The sequence below is a fragment of the Atta colombica genome, unplaced genomic scaffold (assembly GCF_001594045.1).
Source record: "Atta colombica isolate Treedump-2 unplaced genomic scaffold, Acol1.0 scaffold187, whole genome shotgun sequence".
Taxonomy (NCBI): Eukaryota; Metazoa; Arthropoda; class Insecta; order Hymenoptera; family Formicidae; genus Atta; species Atta colombica.
The window spans coordinates 133,390-148,750 of NW_017259279.1; the positions used below are offsets into that span (position 1 = coordinate 133,390).

A 15,361-nucleotide genomic window follows, 5' to 3' on the forward strand; every position below is an offset into this window, starting at 1 on the left:
TATGTTATGTTACTCAATATATTTTACCTATCACATTAGCAATGCAATTGTTGATTACTGGATTAAATGGAAACAGATAAATTTTTTACTGTCCAATTAAGTTATTAATTTATTTAAAAAAAATGTTTAGATGGAAAGGGTAGAGCCATGCATTCAATTGATATGCAATATGATATTTATACAAACATACTAGATAAAATTCAAATTATAAATATTGTCATTGTTTATTTATTAATAACTGTAATAAACAACCACTGGCTAAAATTTTTTTATCGTTATTAATGTCACGAGTGCTAATTGCACAAGTGACAATTGCGCGAACATTTGCCATGAACGTGCAAGCAATATAAACGATTAAATAAATGATTGTTGAAACCGATTTATTAAATATACTTAAAGTTACTTTTAAATAATTAATAAAAGAAGACCCTGCGCGAATATAAACTTAGTGGACTCAGAAGCGCAGAAGTTGATGAGCCAGCGGAACGCTCAAGGATGATCCGAAAAATATAGAATATAAGCGCGACCGCGGACGCGGTCGTCTATCAGAAATTTGAAAGAAACTTGTCGCGTTACTTTGCCCATCGTTTAAACGTAATTACTGTATCTATCATGACGCGAATAGTGCTAAAAGGAATTGTAATAAAATAACCACTGATATTATATGTGAAAGTAAATATATTCTATTTAAAAAATTACAAAGTTGGTTAATTTCATCTCTCGAAGACCTTTGAATCCGCGAACCGTACCGTGATATCGACACAATATTTAGAAGAATATTCTTGATAACAGACACATATGTCACGGTAAAGATTATCAGAACTTTGATTTCTGTATAGATTTTTTTATCAAAATTACTAAACTTTAACTTTAAAAGTCTCTTTTACCAATTTCGATTAACACTGATTCATGATTAATTCACGACTGTCAAAGTGAGAACTTATACACAGTTCCCAGCAAACGAGATTGAAATGGATTAAAATGGATTCAGATTTTCAGAAATACGGATTCATGTTAAAATTAATCCTTTTCAATCCTGAATGCGTTTTTATTCATTTATAGGAATTGCATAAAGCAAATGTCTATGCTTTTTCAATTCTGAATGCATTTTTATTCATTTATAGGAATGGCATAACTCAGCATAACTCTATGCCTTTCCAAAATAATATCAGCAATTTCTGTACAATGTGAATACTGTTCAATTCAATATTCTGAATATGAAATGCAATTTTTCAATTAAATTTTTCAATTAAATTTCTAATTAAATAAAAAAAGTTTTTATTTAAAAATGGACCATAAAAGCTACTTTTTAATTATTTAAAATTATAAGCAGGAAATTTTTCGTTTTAATCCAACTAAGTTCAAAAAAATCCGATGTTATCTCTTACCTAATGTTGTCTCATAGTAATGTCATGAATTGTTTATACTTTATTATATTTGTTAAATGATATTTTTATTATATCTATATAATTTCATTACTAGGTTAGCTTGTAATTGAAATAGAGAATGAATAACACACCAATTGAAGAAGTGGTGTGCAGATAATGTAGAAGATTTATAATCCAGAGATCCCAGAATCCCACTAAGATACGTTTTTTAATACCAATTTGAAGTAGTTAATTTCAAGTATAATTATTATAAATGTCTTAGGAAAATTTGTAACCATTAAAGATGAATGTTTTTTTTTTTCGGATATTAAACTAGTGTCAACTCGGATCCAATCCATTTTCATGGATTTAAAGTACGCATTAAAAAAACTTTAATCCATTTTAATCCATTCTCGTTTACTGAGTTTATCTTGTCAGAAGAGAAAAAAGAAGAAAGGCACTTCTGCAAGTTAAGCATCGATTAATTTAATCAGAAGTTTGTGAAAGAAGCCCTAAGTATCTCAGAAATAATATATTATTACCTTTGTATATAAAGTTTACCTATAATATATATTGTTATTATACCTTTGTATATAAAGTTTCATTTAAAATCTAACTAATTCGAGTGATTCTTAAAATTAAAAAAAAAAAAACGAAATTTTTTCTTCAAGTTTGGCACCCTATTATCTTTCAATTAAAACTTTCGGCCGTTTCGGATATTAGGCCATATGAAGTTTTCGTCTCGAATTTGTGTGAACAATCACCTTAAAATCTTTTAGAGTATTTAATACTCAATATCTACTCTATATGTCAAAATATCATCCGAGCTGTTTTTATAAAATTACCAATAAATTTTGACATATGTCTACCATATAAACACAGATTTAATATTAAATTCTTTTCATAAAATTCTTTCTTTCATTTATTTATTTTTTTTTTATTAGATATTACTTTTTTAAAAAGTAATATTTTCTCTTTTGGATAATTACACAGTTTAATCTTCCGCTGCTTCATACGCTCATTTCAGCTCATTTCGCGTGGAAAGTCGAAATCCACGTGCAATAATATAATTGCAGAACTCAAAAGTCGTGCGCTCCTTGGCAGAGGAAGAGGTGGAGTGAAAGTCGCTTCGCGTGAAAAACTGGAGAGTCGAAATCCACGTGCAACGGTACAATTCTATTTCCTCGTTTCGTCTCTATGACAGATTTCCTAACCTCAATAGTCGTCAACTTTAATACTCAATAACTTGATTCGCAGAGCAGAATATTATTTTTACCATATTCTTTCATTTTATGCAAAAACGTGTCGAATAGGCCTAATTTTATTGATTTTAGAGGTGATTATGCTAAACTATATAATTACCAATTACTGTAACTCTACATTTAAAATTCATTTAAAGATATTTGTCCTATTAATGTGATAAAATTAATCCTCTTTATTACTACACTCACCAGACACCAAACTCCAACGAACTCAACTGAAAACTAAACTGTATCTACTTATCTACTATCGGAGAGAAACCTGAGACCCCTGTGAGATGATACGAGGACCTTTTTCCTGTAGCCCATGGTGGAAGGGATAACATGAGGTCTGTTTTTTATTGTTGCACTCTGAACCAGTGCAATAAGTTGAAGTGAAATAAACGTATATTTGTTTCAGTTCAACTTATTGTACTGTGTGTACTAGTTCAGAAAGTGTGCTCAGTTTGCAAGCATCTCTCTCTAAGGATGCGATACAGAAACTAACAAGGTAACTATAGGAACCGCCCAAACCATGTCACTTGCTTCCTTTCTTCTCTAAAGCCACTAGATAACAAAAGGTGCATTCGGCAATATAAATCTGAGATGCGAGCTAACAGATGGCGAGTTTGATCACGTGACCTTCAAGCAATCCGAGTGCCAAGAATTAATTCCGAATGATACAGAATTGTAAATTGTCCATGAAGATTAAATTATAAAATGAAATTATTTATTTTTATGAGAAACAGATGTAGTTCGTGTCTGTACTAAATCCTCAGGATTTAATACAGACATTACGGCTGGTATTCATAGCCAGATCTTACATTCAAGACCGTCTTAAGTACAGTGTTAAAAAGTCACGAAACCAATCAGAGGGCTGCTTAGCGTCTTAAGAAGTTCTTGAATATAAAGCCGGTTCTACATTAGTTGCAAGCCAATCGCAAGTTTGTTGCGACAGCTAATCTGAAGCTTGCATTTTGAAATCAACCCTTCATATTGGCTGACGCAACAAACTTGCGATCGGCTTGTAACTGATGTCAGAATCGGCTTAAAATCTGACTATGAATACCGGCCTAAAACAGAATTTAGCGAGTGCTCACTCAACTGTTGGAGTTCGCTAAACATAATCCTTGTCTTCTTACATCATACTTTACGTGTTCATTGGTTACCGTGTCGCATGTGCCGCGCGGCAAACGTTTCGTCGTTTCCGCGAATTCCGCGTCCACTGTGCGGGAGCAATCAGCAAGATCTGTCTGTGTTATCTGTTGTGTCGCGAGATGTAATGAAACGTGTTGTGGAGTAAAGTGATTAATGAAATATATTTCTTTCATAATTCTGCATTTCTGCATGTTTAAGAAGAGAAACTATATATATGAATTCTATTCTATAATCTATATTTCTATTTGGTTCAAAGACATTTTTCTCACATTCTTTGATAATGGCTTGTATTGTTTCTCTCTCAACAGTCACTGATCTCGAAGATGTTTATTTAAACAAAAAAGATGTTAATGAAAAAGTTAATACAGAATCAGATATCTTTAAAGATATTGAAAAACTTAATAATGAAAAAATAACATATTGTCAAAAAGAAGAGAAAAATATTGAAGGAAACTTAAGAAATATTTGTGATGTTACATTGTTAAATGAAGGAAGTTGTTTTAATCAGAAAAAAATAGGAGATAATGGAACTTTTGATACCTTAGTTGACAATATTCGCCTACGCGATGGAATCAATCTGAACAAATCGACAAAAGAATTAAAAGTCACGAATAAAAAATATCGTGATATAAGTAATGGCATTAACACTGTTAAAAAGATATATTCAAATGCTATGAATGATTTTGTAGAACAACCTAGTTTATGTGAAACATTAATCAAAACTGCTAATGTTGATAATGAATATTATTCTGGATCACCTGAAACAGACTTACAGATTGCAGAATATAAGAATAATTCGAAAAGTAGGAGTGTGAGAAGAATAATAGATAGTGAATCTGAAGAAGATATGCAAACAAGCGAGAGTTATAATTTTCCTCAAAGGGTTCATCATATTACATGTACTACTGTAAGTAATTATATTATATACATAATGATATTATCTTCCATTCTATACTTATACTGATTCTACAATGAATCTGTAGTCAATAATCCCAATTATTATAGTCTTATCAATGAAATTGACCAATAGCCAACTTGTACAACTAACGCTGATTAGTCAACTTCACAGATTAAGTTGTAAGACTATGGACAGTAATAGATTCATTGTAGAATCGGCATTACTCTAGAGATGTAAATCCTTTCAAAATTTATCTAGTATGGCTTCTTTTTTTATCTCCTTTTCCCATCACTAAAATAAAATTTAACAAATATAAATAAATTATTCAAAAAATTTTTGAATTATTTACTTATGTTATATGGGACATTAAGTATTTTGTAAATATTAAAGTTTAATTATGGGCAAGGAACAATCTGATATATCTGATTATCAGGTACAAATTGTTAAAGTAAACTATTATATTTATAACCGCCAAGATTGGCACATATTTGATAGTATGATTTCAACCAGTATGATTTTAATCTGTTTTTAACCATTCTAGTCGTGATCAATTTTGGGCATCTGTATTCTGATCAAAATTTAATAATAGTTTCATTTTGTCCTATATTACTGTTATTAAGATAGTTTTTCGATCTCAGCTCAGAGTTAAGATAGAGAGAAAAGAATAAAAATTAGATCACAATAAATTAGAAAAATATTTATTACATATCAAGTAATAAATTGGAACAAAATAAACGTTATTGTTATTGCATACATACAGGAAACGGAAAGTTACTTTTTAAAAGTAACAAGTTATAGTTATTCACCTTAGTAAAAAAAATAATAAGTTATCATTACTAATTGCAGATTTTTGAAAGGGCATTTAAGAGTAAGAGTCAATTACAAAAATTTAAATGTAATAACCAAGGACATACAATATATTATATTCTACAAATTTATATTTAAAACAATATTACATGTTTTGAGATCTAGATTGAACCATCTTCAGATATTATAAATCCATGCAGTAATGTTAAAAAGATGAAGACAACAATAGAGATAGAATGATAATATATCATAATTAGATGAGGCCAAATGAATGTTTTATAAAAGAATCGAAATTGCTCGTAAATGGTTGATCAACTGATTGTTGGGAATTTCTGCATGTTCTAATAAATTTTATAAATTGGGCAATTTGTTCTACAGTGAATGAATTAAGCAAGCAAACGTCACTTTAATAAAAAAACTAACAAAATGGTCATACAGTTTTGTTTTTGCATGTTGTTAAAAAGATGCTCGTCACAATAATTTTAATAGTCAGTATAATTATATATACATATAATAAAATAAATATTGAATTAAAAATATAGTCGTTAAAAAGTAAAAATCAAATCCAAAAAGATACAGTTATAAAGGTACTTACAATTAGTCAGAGAATAAATTTAAATTGTATAATGACAGACAAATACTGATTGAGAGAAAAACAATGATTGAAAAGTAGTTTTAGTATTGCAAAGTCAAATTTTGTTATAATAGGTATATATACTTCATGAAGACTCTTTGTGTCCGTTTGTAAATTAAGCTTTCCAACAAGCGATAGTACAACACAGCGATCATCTCATCTTTGTTTAACAAAGATGTAATGATTCATTGTGTCACAATCGTTTTATGTTGCTTGTTGGAAGACACACTATTATTTTTTTGCTTTTTAATATTCAGCGTCTCTAAGATTAGATGTTTGTTATAGCATGGTTCTTCATCTAAAATTTGGATATTGTTTCAATTCAAATCATGTTCAAACTGCAATCTACGTTCGATTATTACAGATCGAGCAGACGTGTTCCAATGGATATGATTATGATGTTTAATTTTTGTTTTCAACAACTGTCTGCTCGTCTGCCCAACATATGATACATCACAATCATTGCACTTAATCTTATAAACTACGTTATTCTTCGGTAAATAAGCACGAGAATCTTTTTAAACTTTTGTATATTTTTGTAGTTTGTCAGAACTATAGAAAGAAACTTTGATGTCATTATTATTAAAAACTATTTAAATTTTTCGATCAATGGAATAAAAGGTACAATAAACCATGATGATAAAATAGTTAAATCAAGTTTTGAGAGAGAATCGAAATTTTTGAAAATTTCTCTATAAAAACACTCGATTTTCGACCGTTATTGAAAATTTTTATTGTTTTGAATTTTTTCTTTCTATCAACAATCGCGCTTCGTGGCAGTGATGCAATTTCGGCTCCAAGCACACTGGCATTTCATCTTTTTTAAATGGATTTTTTTAGTGATGGGTTTTATTGAACTCACCTTGTCAAAAGCCTAATAAAAAGTCTTAAAAATAAAGATACATTTTAACAAGTGGTTAAAACCAGTTTTGATCACTGTTCAGATCAAAATAAAAAAAATTCGTCTTTCTCGTCAACCCTGCGAAATATTAGCATTAATAATCCGCAAACTTTGAAATAATTTTGAAGAACATTTCCATGGAAGCCTCAAAATTGTAAGTATAAAAAGTACATATTCAAAACATATTATCTTCGTTGTGTAGGCTAAAAACTATCAAGCTTTAATTGATTCTGAATCAGAGGAAGAAAAACAAAATGAAGAAACAGAATCTGAAAAAGATACACAAACAAGCGAGAGTAATAACTTATCTCAAACGGTTCTTATTGTAAGTATTACTGTAACCATATTGTATATAAATATTTTCTTATATTATAATTTTAAAATAATATAATAAATTATAAAACTATAATATATCTTTGTTACAGAGTGAAAATCGAATTTCAGTAGATTCTGAATCAAAGGAAGAAAAAACAAAAAACGACATTCATATCATATTTAATAAAGCATCTGAAAATAAAGATATTAAAAAAAAATCTCTTAAAAAGAGACGGGTATGTATGTAGTATGACAATAAAGTTCGATGAATAGTATAAGAAAACACAACACTTAAAGGCAATGTTAGAACGGCAATTATCATGAATTACATTACAAATCAAAATTTTTCAAGCTTGTTTTACAGATTGTTTACAAAATGTTTACAAATTTAAAATATGCACAAATAGAAGGTTCATGAGTGTGTCCATTTCAAAAACAGATCGTAAAAAAAATATAAAAAATTCACTTTTGGCTTATGGCACTTTTGACAGCTGAGGTTGAAGTTTGATTCATATAAAAGTTTTTGAGTTCATATAAGTAGCATAAAAATTCAGCAAACCTCGAATTATTTGAACAAACAATACTGAATTTGTAAAACTAAGATTGAAAAAAAAATTTTTGGTTGAACATAATTCATGTGTATGCGTATGCTTAGCAAAAATTTAGAATAATAAACAGCAGTAATTGTATTTTCAGTAGATGTTCGATCTTGTAACAGACGATATGCAATATGTTAGATAAGGACAGATATACGTGTCCTCTACCATTTTGCATTTAGTTGACGAGTTATTAATTTATGAACATTTCCAAATTCGCCCAGCCTATCGCCAAATGCAAGTGTGCGACAAGATCGCCCAGAGAGATATACGTTCTTCATCATTAGACATATTGTTTAGAAACGATATTGATATTAATGTGCCTAATGATGATGAACGCGCGCCTCGTTGGGCGGTCTTGTCACATGCTAATAAACAATTATGATAAATTTGAATCGATGAAAATCGAATATATCTAATTAGATAAGAGAAATCCTACTTGGCCAGCAATGGATGTTATATTATAGCAGTTAATATAAAATATAATTTTGTAAATTATTAACATTATTTTGATCCTATAATATATAGGGCTCTATAAGAGCTTCTAAAGATGAGGCAATGCGTCAGATACATAGCGAAAGTCAACGTTTATTAAGAGAAACAGAAATTTCTTTACCATATCATAGGCCAAAACAGCGTACATTACAAGAATTTTTGAATAGAAAAAGAGTATCAGCTGCTCTTCCGAAAGCGCCTTCAACGGCAGCGAAACTTAAGATGTCATCTGCGATAGTAAGGTAATTTTATATATACATAAATTATAGATATATTAGATTATATAGAGTATCTAGTAATAATCGCATCATCTCTTGTGAGCAGGTAGAACGAACTGAATTGAGTAAAAAAGATCTATCATTTGCAATTTTTATGCAAAAGTTGTAGGGTACCAAGTTACTCATTATATAGTGATATTGATTTGATATGCAAATCCAACTGTGCAATCTCTGCATGAATAACGCTACTACGCGGCAGTATTTAAACTTTAGCAGCGCATATCAAATACTTTTTCGCCAAATGAAACTTAATCATACTGTTTTGAAAAGGTCTTAATGTCAGCTGCAAGAATTTGTAATAAAAAAAATAGAGGTTCCCATTAAAATAATTCAGTGATCTTAATGTGACATTCCTAAGATTGTTCAAAATCAATCCAATATCAGTATATAATGGATTAATTAGTGTCCTACAACTTTTGTATGGAAAATTTTACACGAAAATGTCATCTTTCTTAGATAATTCAATGTCCTGACCTTTTTGTGACAACCCTGTATATATACATACATTATATTATATTTAAACGTATACTCACACACGCATGTTTTACAAATTTGTTTTTAAAATATGAACAAATTATATTTACATATAATTTTAAATAGTCAGGTACTTGCGGAAAAGGAAAAAGAAGCAGAACTTTTTTACAAATCTTCAGATTCGGAAGATGATGTACAATCTATGCCTTTGGTTAGTGAAAATATAAAAAAATCTTCCATTAGAAACGAAAGAGAGATGTCATCAATATGTATTGAGCACACACAAAATCCTAAAAAATTTGAAATAAATAATCGACATTCTCAAGCTATCAGAAAAGAGATTGTACAGATAAATCATTTAAATGCTAATGCGTGTGAGGCGTTACTTCAAAATGATGTTTGCGAAGTAGATCATCGAGCTGTAGAGTTAGCTTCCTTAATAGATAATAATTGTAATCCAGACGGGTTTAATACATTACTATCACAGATAAATGAATATAATCAAAATTTTCCAAAAATTAGTTTACCAAGAAAATTAATTGACATACATTTTGAAAATGACGGCTGTGAAACATATCTCGATGAACAAGAAGTAACAAACGAAACAGTTAAAACTATTATTTCTTTGAATAAAGAAACATGTATTAATGACGACAAAAAGTTAAAAATTACTGTAACAGAGAATGAAATATCAAAAATATATCAAGATGATTCCAATGTAATTAATAGAAGAGATAAAAATTCAGTTATAGAAGCAACGAAAATAGGAACAACTTCTAATAGTACAAATAATAAGGAAGTAACTGAAACATTTCAAAGTGATAATGATACAGACAATATTATATGTTCAAATTTTGATGAGTGTATTACACAAGATATAAATAATGAAAAAAAAGATCAATATTCTAAAATAAATGACGTATCGTCATCATCTCTTCTTGTAATTAATGATATTCAGTCAAAAATTCAACATAATTCTTCAGTAGATGAATGTGAAAAGATTGATAATCACCTACAAGTTCTTTCAAAATCTGCAGACGAGATTTTGGCGAATAGAAAAAAGTTATCAGCATTAGTATCCAATTCGAAAGTTACTTTAAGAGGATCACCAGGTATGATTATTGATCTAACAGATAATGTAAAATCGAAAAAACCGAGTAATAATAAATCTGAAACAACTGTTGTACACTTACAAAATACACAGAATAGTCTTCTTCCAATTATTGAAGTACTTCCATACAAGACACCTGTTAACATTGATAATTCTGAATTGAATAAGCCTGGAGCCAAATTAATGCGCTTAAAGGAAGATTTGAAATTACAAATGATTTTAAAGCGTAACAAAGTATGGAAATTGAAAGAAATAAAGCTGCAAACGCAGGAGGAAGAATGGAATGGAGAGGAAAAAAGTGATTATGATTTAGATGAACAAGAAGTTGAACTGGATTTTGAATTAAGTGACAGTGAAGAAAGTGAATTAGAAGAGAATGATGTTTGCATTAGAGATAAGAAAAAGAGTAAATGCCTATTTGCAGATGACGAAGCTGAAGTTACAGACAATGAAGATTCAAGTATAGAAGAGACATGTGATGAGAGTGAGGATCATATAAAATATAGTAAACAATCTACAAATTTTAAATATAGAAAAGAATACATGGATGACGATGTAAATGAAATAGAAACTGATGGTGAAGAAGAAGAAGAAAATGATGATGATAATGATGATGATGATGATGATGATGATGATGATGATGATGATGATGATGAAGATAAATATGAAGAAAAAAAAGAAAACGAAGAAAGTTTAGATGCAAATATGAAGAATGAAAATGAATCTGATTTTAAAGATATTGACAATGTTAATGCTTGTGAAAGCTTTAACATTACTAAAAATGATAGAAAAACAAAATTAATAGAAGAGTTCCAAAACGATTCAAACGTTACAAACTATTTACAAAATCATAGTAGTCAATTAAATATGTCAACAGACATAGATGCATCACATTGCGATGATATTGATTGGATAAATGAAAATGAAAGCAATATGCCCGTTTGTCAACAAGAAGTTACTACAAGAAGCCAGATATGTAAGACACCTTTGACGAAAACAAGTATGCTCGATTTGATTTCTCCTGTAACGCAATTAAGCGTATTGAATACTACCTTAGAAAATGAAAAAGATTCATCACAAAAAAGAGGATGTTTAGTTGATAAATATGAGTTCCTTTCTATGAAAAGCACACAGAATGATGAACTTTCTGAACACGTATGTAATGTAAAAAATAAATCTATTTTTAAAAAAAAATTGTTTGATGATATTGGAGAAATTGTTGATGATGAATATCTTATGCGATTGTGTTCTGGCAAATTTGAATCTCCGCAGAGAACTGATATAGATTTATTTTCGCAATCTAGTACTGAATTACAGTTACGTTTAAATGATTCTGAATGTTCTAGAAATTCTAACGCAAAACTAGTTGCTATTAAATCAAAAAATTCAAAAGACAAAATGCTTCAAAATATAAAATTGACGTCAGATGAAGATTCTAATAACTCTGTAAATCATGCAGAGAAAATAAATAAAGTTAGCGCAATGGATTCGAAACTAAAATTAAAAGTTATGTCCTCAGATGATGAGGATGAAGATATATTTCTAAAACCTAAAAAACGTTTAGCCAAACTATTGAATTTGTCTGATTCGGAAGAGGAGAATTCTCAATTCTTCGATAAAGAAGATGATATAAATAGTGAAGAGAAACAATATGTTGATTATGATTCCGAAGAAAATGAATATATAATTGTGCCAGAAAAAGATATAAAAAAAGTTGCAGCTAGTTTTGTGGAAGAAGAAGCAGAGTTAAGTGAAAGCGATTGGGATTCTGCCGATGAAGATGAGAAGAATTTGGATAAATTAGAATTTGAAGAAGCTGATGGTGAACACATAGACGAACACGAAGTGAAAGATCAACTGGAAAAGATCCATATAAAACAACTATTGGATGAAGATAAAAGAGAGGTGAGATTGTTGAAAGAGTTATTATTTGAGGACGGCGATTTACATAGTGATGGAATGGGACGTGAGCGTAAATTCAAATGGAAAAATATAGGTATAATATATACATATATTTTTTAATATTATATTGTGTAATTATAATAATTTTTTAAATGACAGACGATTATCATACTTTTTTTCTTTTAAGATATTTTATAAGATTCAATATATTATAAGAAAATTTCAAATTTCCAAAATGTAATACTTGATATGCTCCAATATGTACATAACATTATGATTTTGTTTAGATAAGTTAGGAAATAATATTGAGATGTCAACACAAATATCTGATGAGAACGAAGGCTGGGTAGACGTGCAAGACGATGAGGAAGAAGCAAAGTGGAATAAACTTAAAAATGAAAGAGACAAATTTCTTGAAGAAAGAATGGTACTAAATTATTGTGTGTAATAATGATCACATTTAAAGAATATAGATACAGAATATTTCTATAGAAGTATCTTATGTCTTTATAGAAATGCTCAAATAATGAAATTGAAGATGAATTATGTCATAGTAAAATCTTTAAACTCGGACTGGAAGCTGTTAAGAAGATCAAAGGTAATGAGTCACAAAAACAAGATACTTCTCTCGACAAGGTAAATTCTTTTGAGAATACAGAACCAATTATGCCACGGAATATAACAGATCTCTTAAATGGACCAAGTATTGGAAAGAAATCTCAGACGATATATGTAAGATTATTAATTTATCAATATTAATGAAAATATGACGTATTGTCTCATCTCATAAGCAAATGAATAAATAATAGCTTGTATAAACAGGATGTCTGATAGTTAACAATTAAATTTTCGCATAAAGGCAGAATGGATTGAGGAAAAGTCTTTTATTTTACAATTTTTACAATAGTTAACGAGTTATTAGGTGCGTTCAGTAGAGCACAACCGTTGCACGGTTTGCTGATGAGTTGCAACATGTTGAGTATTCTACTGAACGCTCTTCTGGCATGGTTGACATATGCATCGGAAAATGCAATCCTTGCGCAAGGAAAGATTCAGTATCAACTTCACGACGCGAAACAGATCATGTATGTATTCATAGTCGATACTTATATTTAAGACTGTCTTAAGTACAATCTTAAAATGTCATAAATCAATTTGTATTATCATCTTAAGACATTATATTTAAGATAGTTTTAAAATAAAAACGAACTATGAATAGCGTCCCATGTTTAGCGTTTTATAATTTCTTATGAACAGTCCTAGACAGAGAGAATAGAGATTTCAAGAGAAGCACTGCACACACCATATTATTCCTTCTACCATGAGGAATAATAATCATAGCTCAAAACGGATTTACGGATATACGCGACTCGTGCGTAGCCTGTATTGCCGCTAATAAACAATAATTTTCCATGTGCTTAACGACGGCGAATACATTTTTTGTCTCGCCGCGCGCTTGCATTTAGGCTGGACAATTTTGACTATTTTCATAAATGAATATTAAACTCGTTAATTATTGCGAAAATTACAAAATGATACAGGGCTTTTTTACTCAATTTAGTCCATTCTGCCTCTATACGAGAGTTTAAGCATTTTTCAGACCCTATACATGTCTATATGTATGTATATACAGCACGCGCACAAAATACTTATTATTAGATTACGGATATTTATGCAAAATACTTAACTGAATATTAACCATCGGACAGTTTTATCGATCGTCGATGTTATTCATTAAAAAGTTATTAAAAAATAAAGCAGAAAGATTGAGATTGCCATTTGTAAATATGCAATTTATGCAAAATATTCAGTTAAGTATTTTGCATAAATATTCGCAGTCTACTTATTATGTAAAATTTACAGAATGTTATAAAAAAACGTTCACTCTTAACTCGAGGAGAAGAATCATTAGCGAGAATAGCATCATTGGCAAAACAAGGTGACTCTGTCTCTCATGCGGTAAATATAAGAAGAAAAAACTTTATCTTTCCGCATATTGATCAAGACACAAATAATACACTTAACAAAGAAACAGAAACAATAGCAAATTTGGATTTACAAATTAAGGTATATAATTTAATTATATAATGTCAGTTATATTATAAAATATATTTTATTATTATTATTGCTATACTATTGTACATTGCTTATTTGCTACAATGTGATATAGCTATACATTTCAAAATTAAAATTAAATAATTTTAATGATTCAAAACATTTAAACTTTTTTTGGAAAACTCATTTCTTGATTTGCACGTAGTAAATAAGCGATATGTTTTTCATTTATCTAATTTTTATATGCTACTATTGAAAAAGTATGTATATTTTTTTATGACTTTGCAGACTGGAAAGAGAAAGATGAACTCAAATACATCATCGACATTGAAAAAAAGGCGAAAATAAAGCTATTCTTCATAAAAAAGTAATAATTATTTTATTTATATAATGTATTTTTTACAAGTAATATTTAATATAAATATTTAATAATATAAATTTTATATGTATAGATGAAATGATAATTAATGTTTTTGTTGAGCTACTTGTTAGATGCACAAAAATGTTAATAATACCTGACTATTTTATATAAAAATTGCTTCTTTTTGTGACGAGAAAACAATGAAATGTAAATGGTTAAACGATTTTGAATAATCAATTCAGACAATTGTGTGAAATTCATTTATCTTCTTTTTGAATCCTTTCTATTGCGTGTAAATGATCAGAAATAGTTGATTTACTAACATTTAATGCTTTAGCTAATTCTTCAAGCGTTTGAGTTTTCATTCAAAAATTTTGATTGATCTAAATGTTTTCTTTTGTCTTTTAAATCAAAATCACTATTTTTAAATCGCCGATACCAGTACTTACACGTTTTTAACTGATGAAACAGACTCAGAATAAATTTCTAAAATGAATCGGTGAGTTTCGGCAGCCGTTTTCTTCGAATCAAAGTAGTAAAGCAGCCGAAAATATTTTGCATCATATTCTATTTTCAATCGCATTAAAAAGTATAGTTTACGAATGACGTTTACGAACAGAACCTATGTCAAATTATTTGTAGAAATGTCCAAGCTTTGAAATGACATATTCAATTTCAAAATATTTTTAGCAGATCTATAGCTATAACCATTTGTAGTGAACCCTCAAAACTAATCAGAACACCTAATAAAAACATAAGATATACACAAGT

At 29.2% G+C, this 15,361-nt stretch overlaps 2 protein-coding genes across 2 annotated transcripts in view; one reads left to right on the forward strand and one right to left on the reverse strand.

The window, feature by feature from the left end:
- The window catches only part of LOC108686518 (tyrosine--tRNA ligase, cytoplasmic), an 8,107-nt gene extending 4,997 nt beyond the window's left edge, over positions 1 to 3,110 (reverse strand). Inside the window, exon 1 of the mRNA XM_018191868.1 lies at positions 2,819 to 3,110. The gene's annotated coding sequence lies outside the window, so the exon portion shown is untranslated. The remainder of the gene's footprint in view (positions 1 to 2,818) is intronic.
- A 1,427-nt stretch (positions 3,111 to 4,537) lies between these two features.
- On the forward strand, positions 4,538 to 14,597 carry LOC108686521 (claspin-like). Its single transcript, XM_018191870.1, has 10 exons — positions 4,538 to 4,670; positions 7,206 to 7,299; positions 7,523 to 7,554; positions 8,443 to 8,651; positions 9,288 to 10,864; positions 10,949 to 12,268; positions 12,462 to 12,601; positions 12,688 to 12,906; positions 14,038 to 14,241; positions 14,518 to 14,597. Exons 1-10 carry the CDS (start codon positions 4,611 to 4,613, stop codon positions 14,575 to 14,577), a joined length of 3,915 nt encoding a protein of 1,304 aa, XP_018047359.1. The 5' UTR covers positions 4,538 to 4,610; the 3' UTR covers positions 14,578 to 14,597.
- Positions 14,598 to 15,361: the final 764 nt, after the last annotated feature.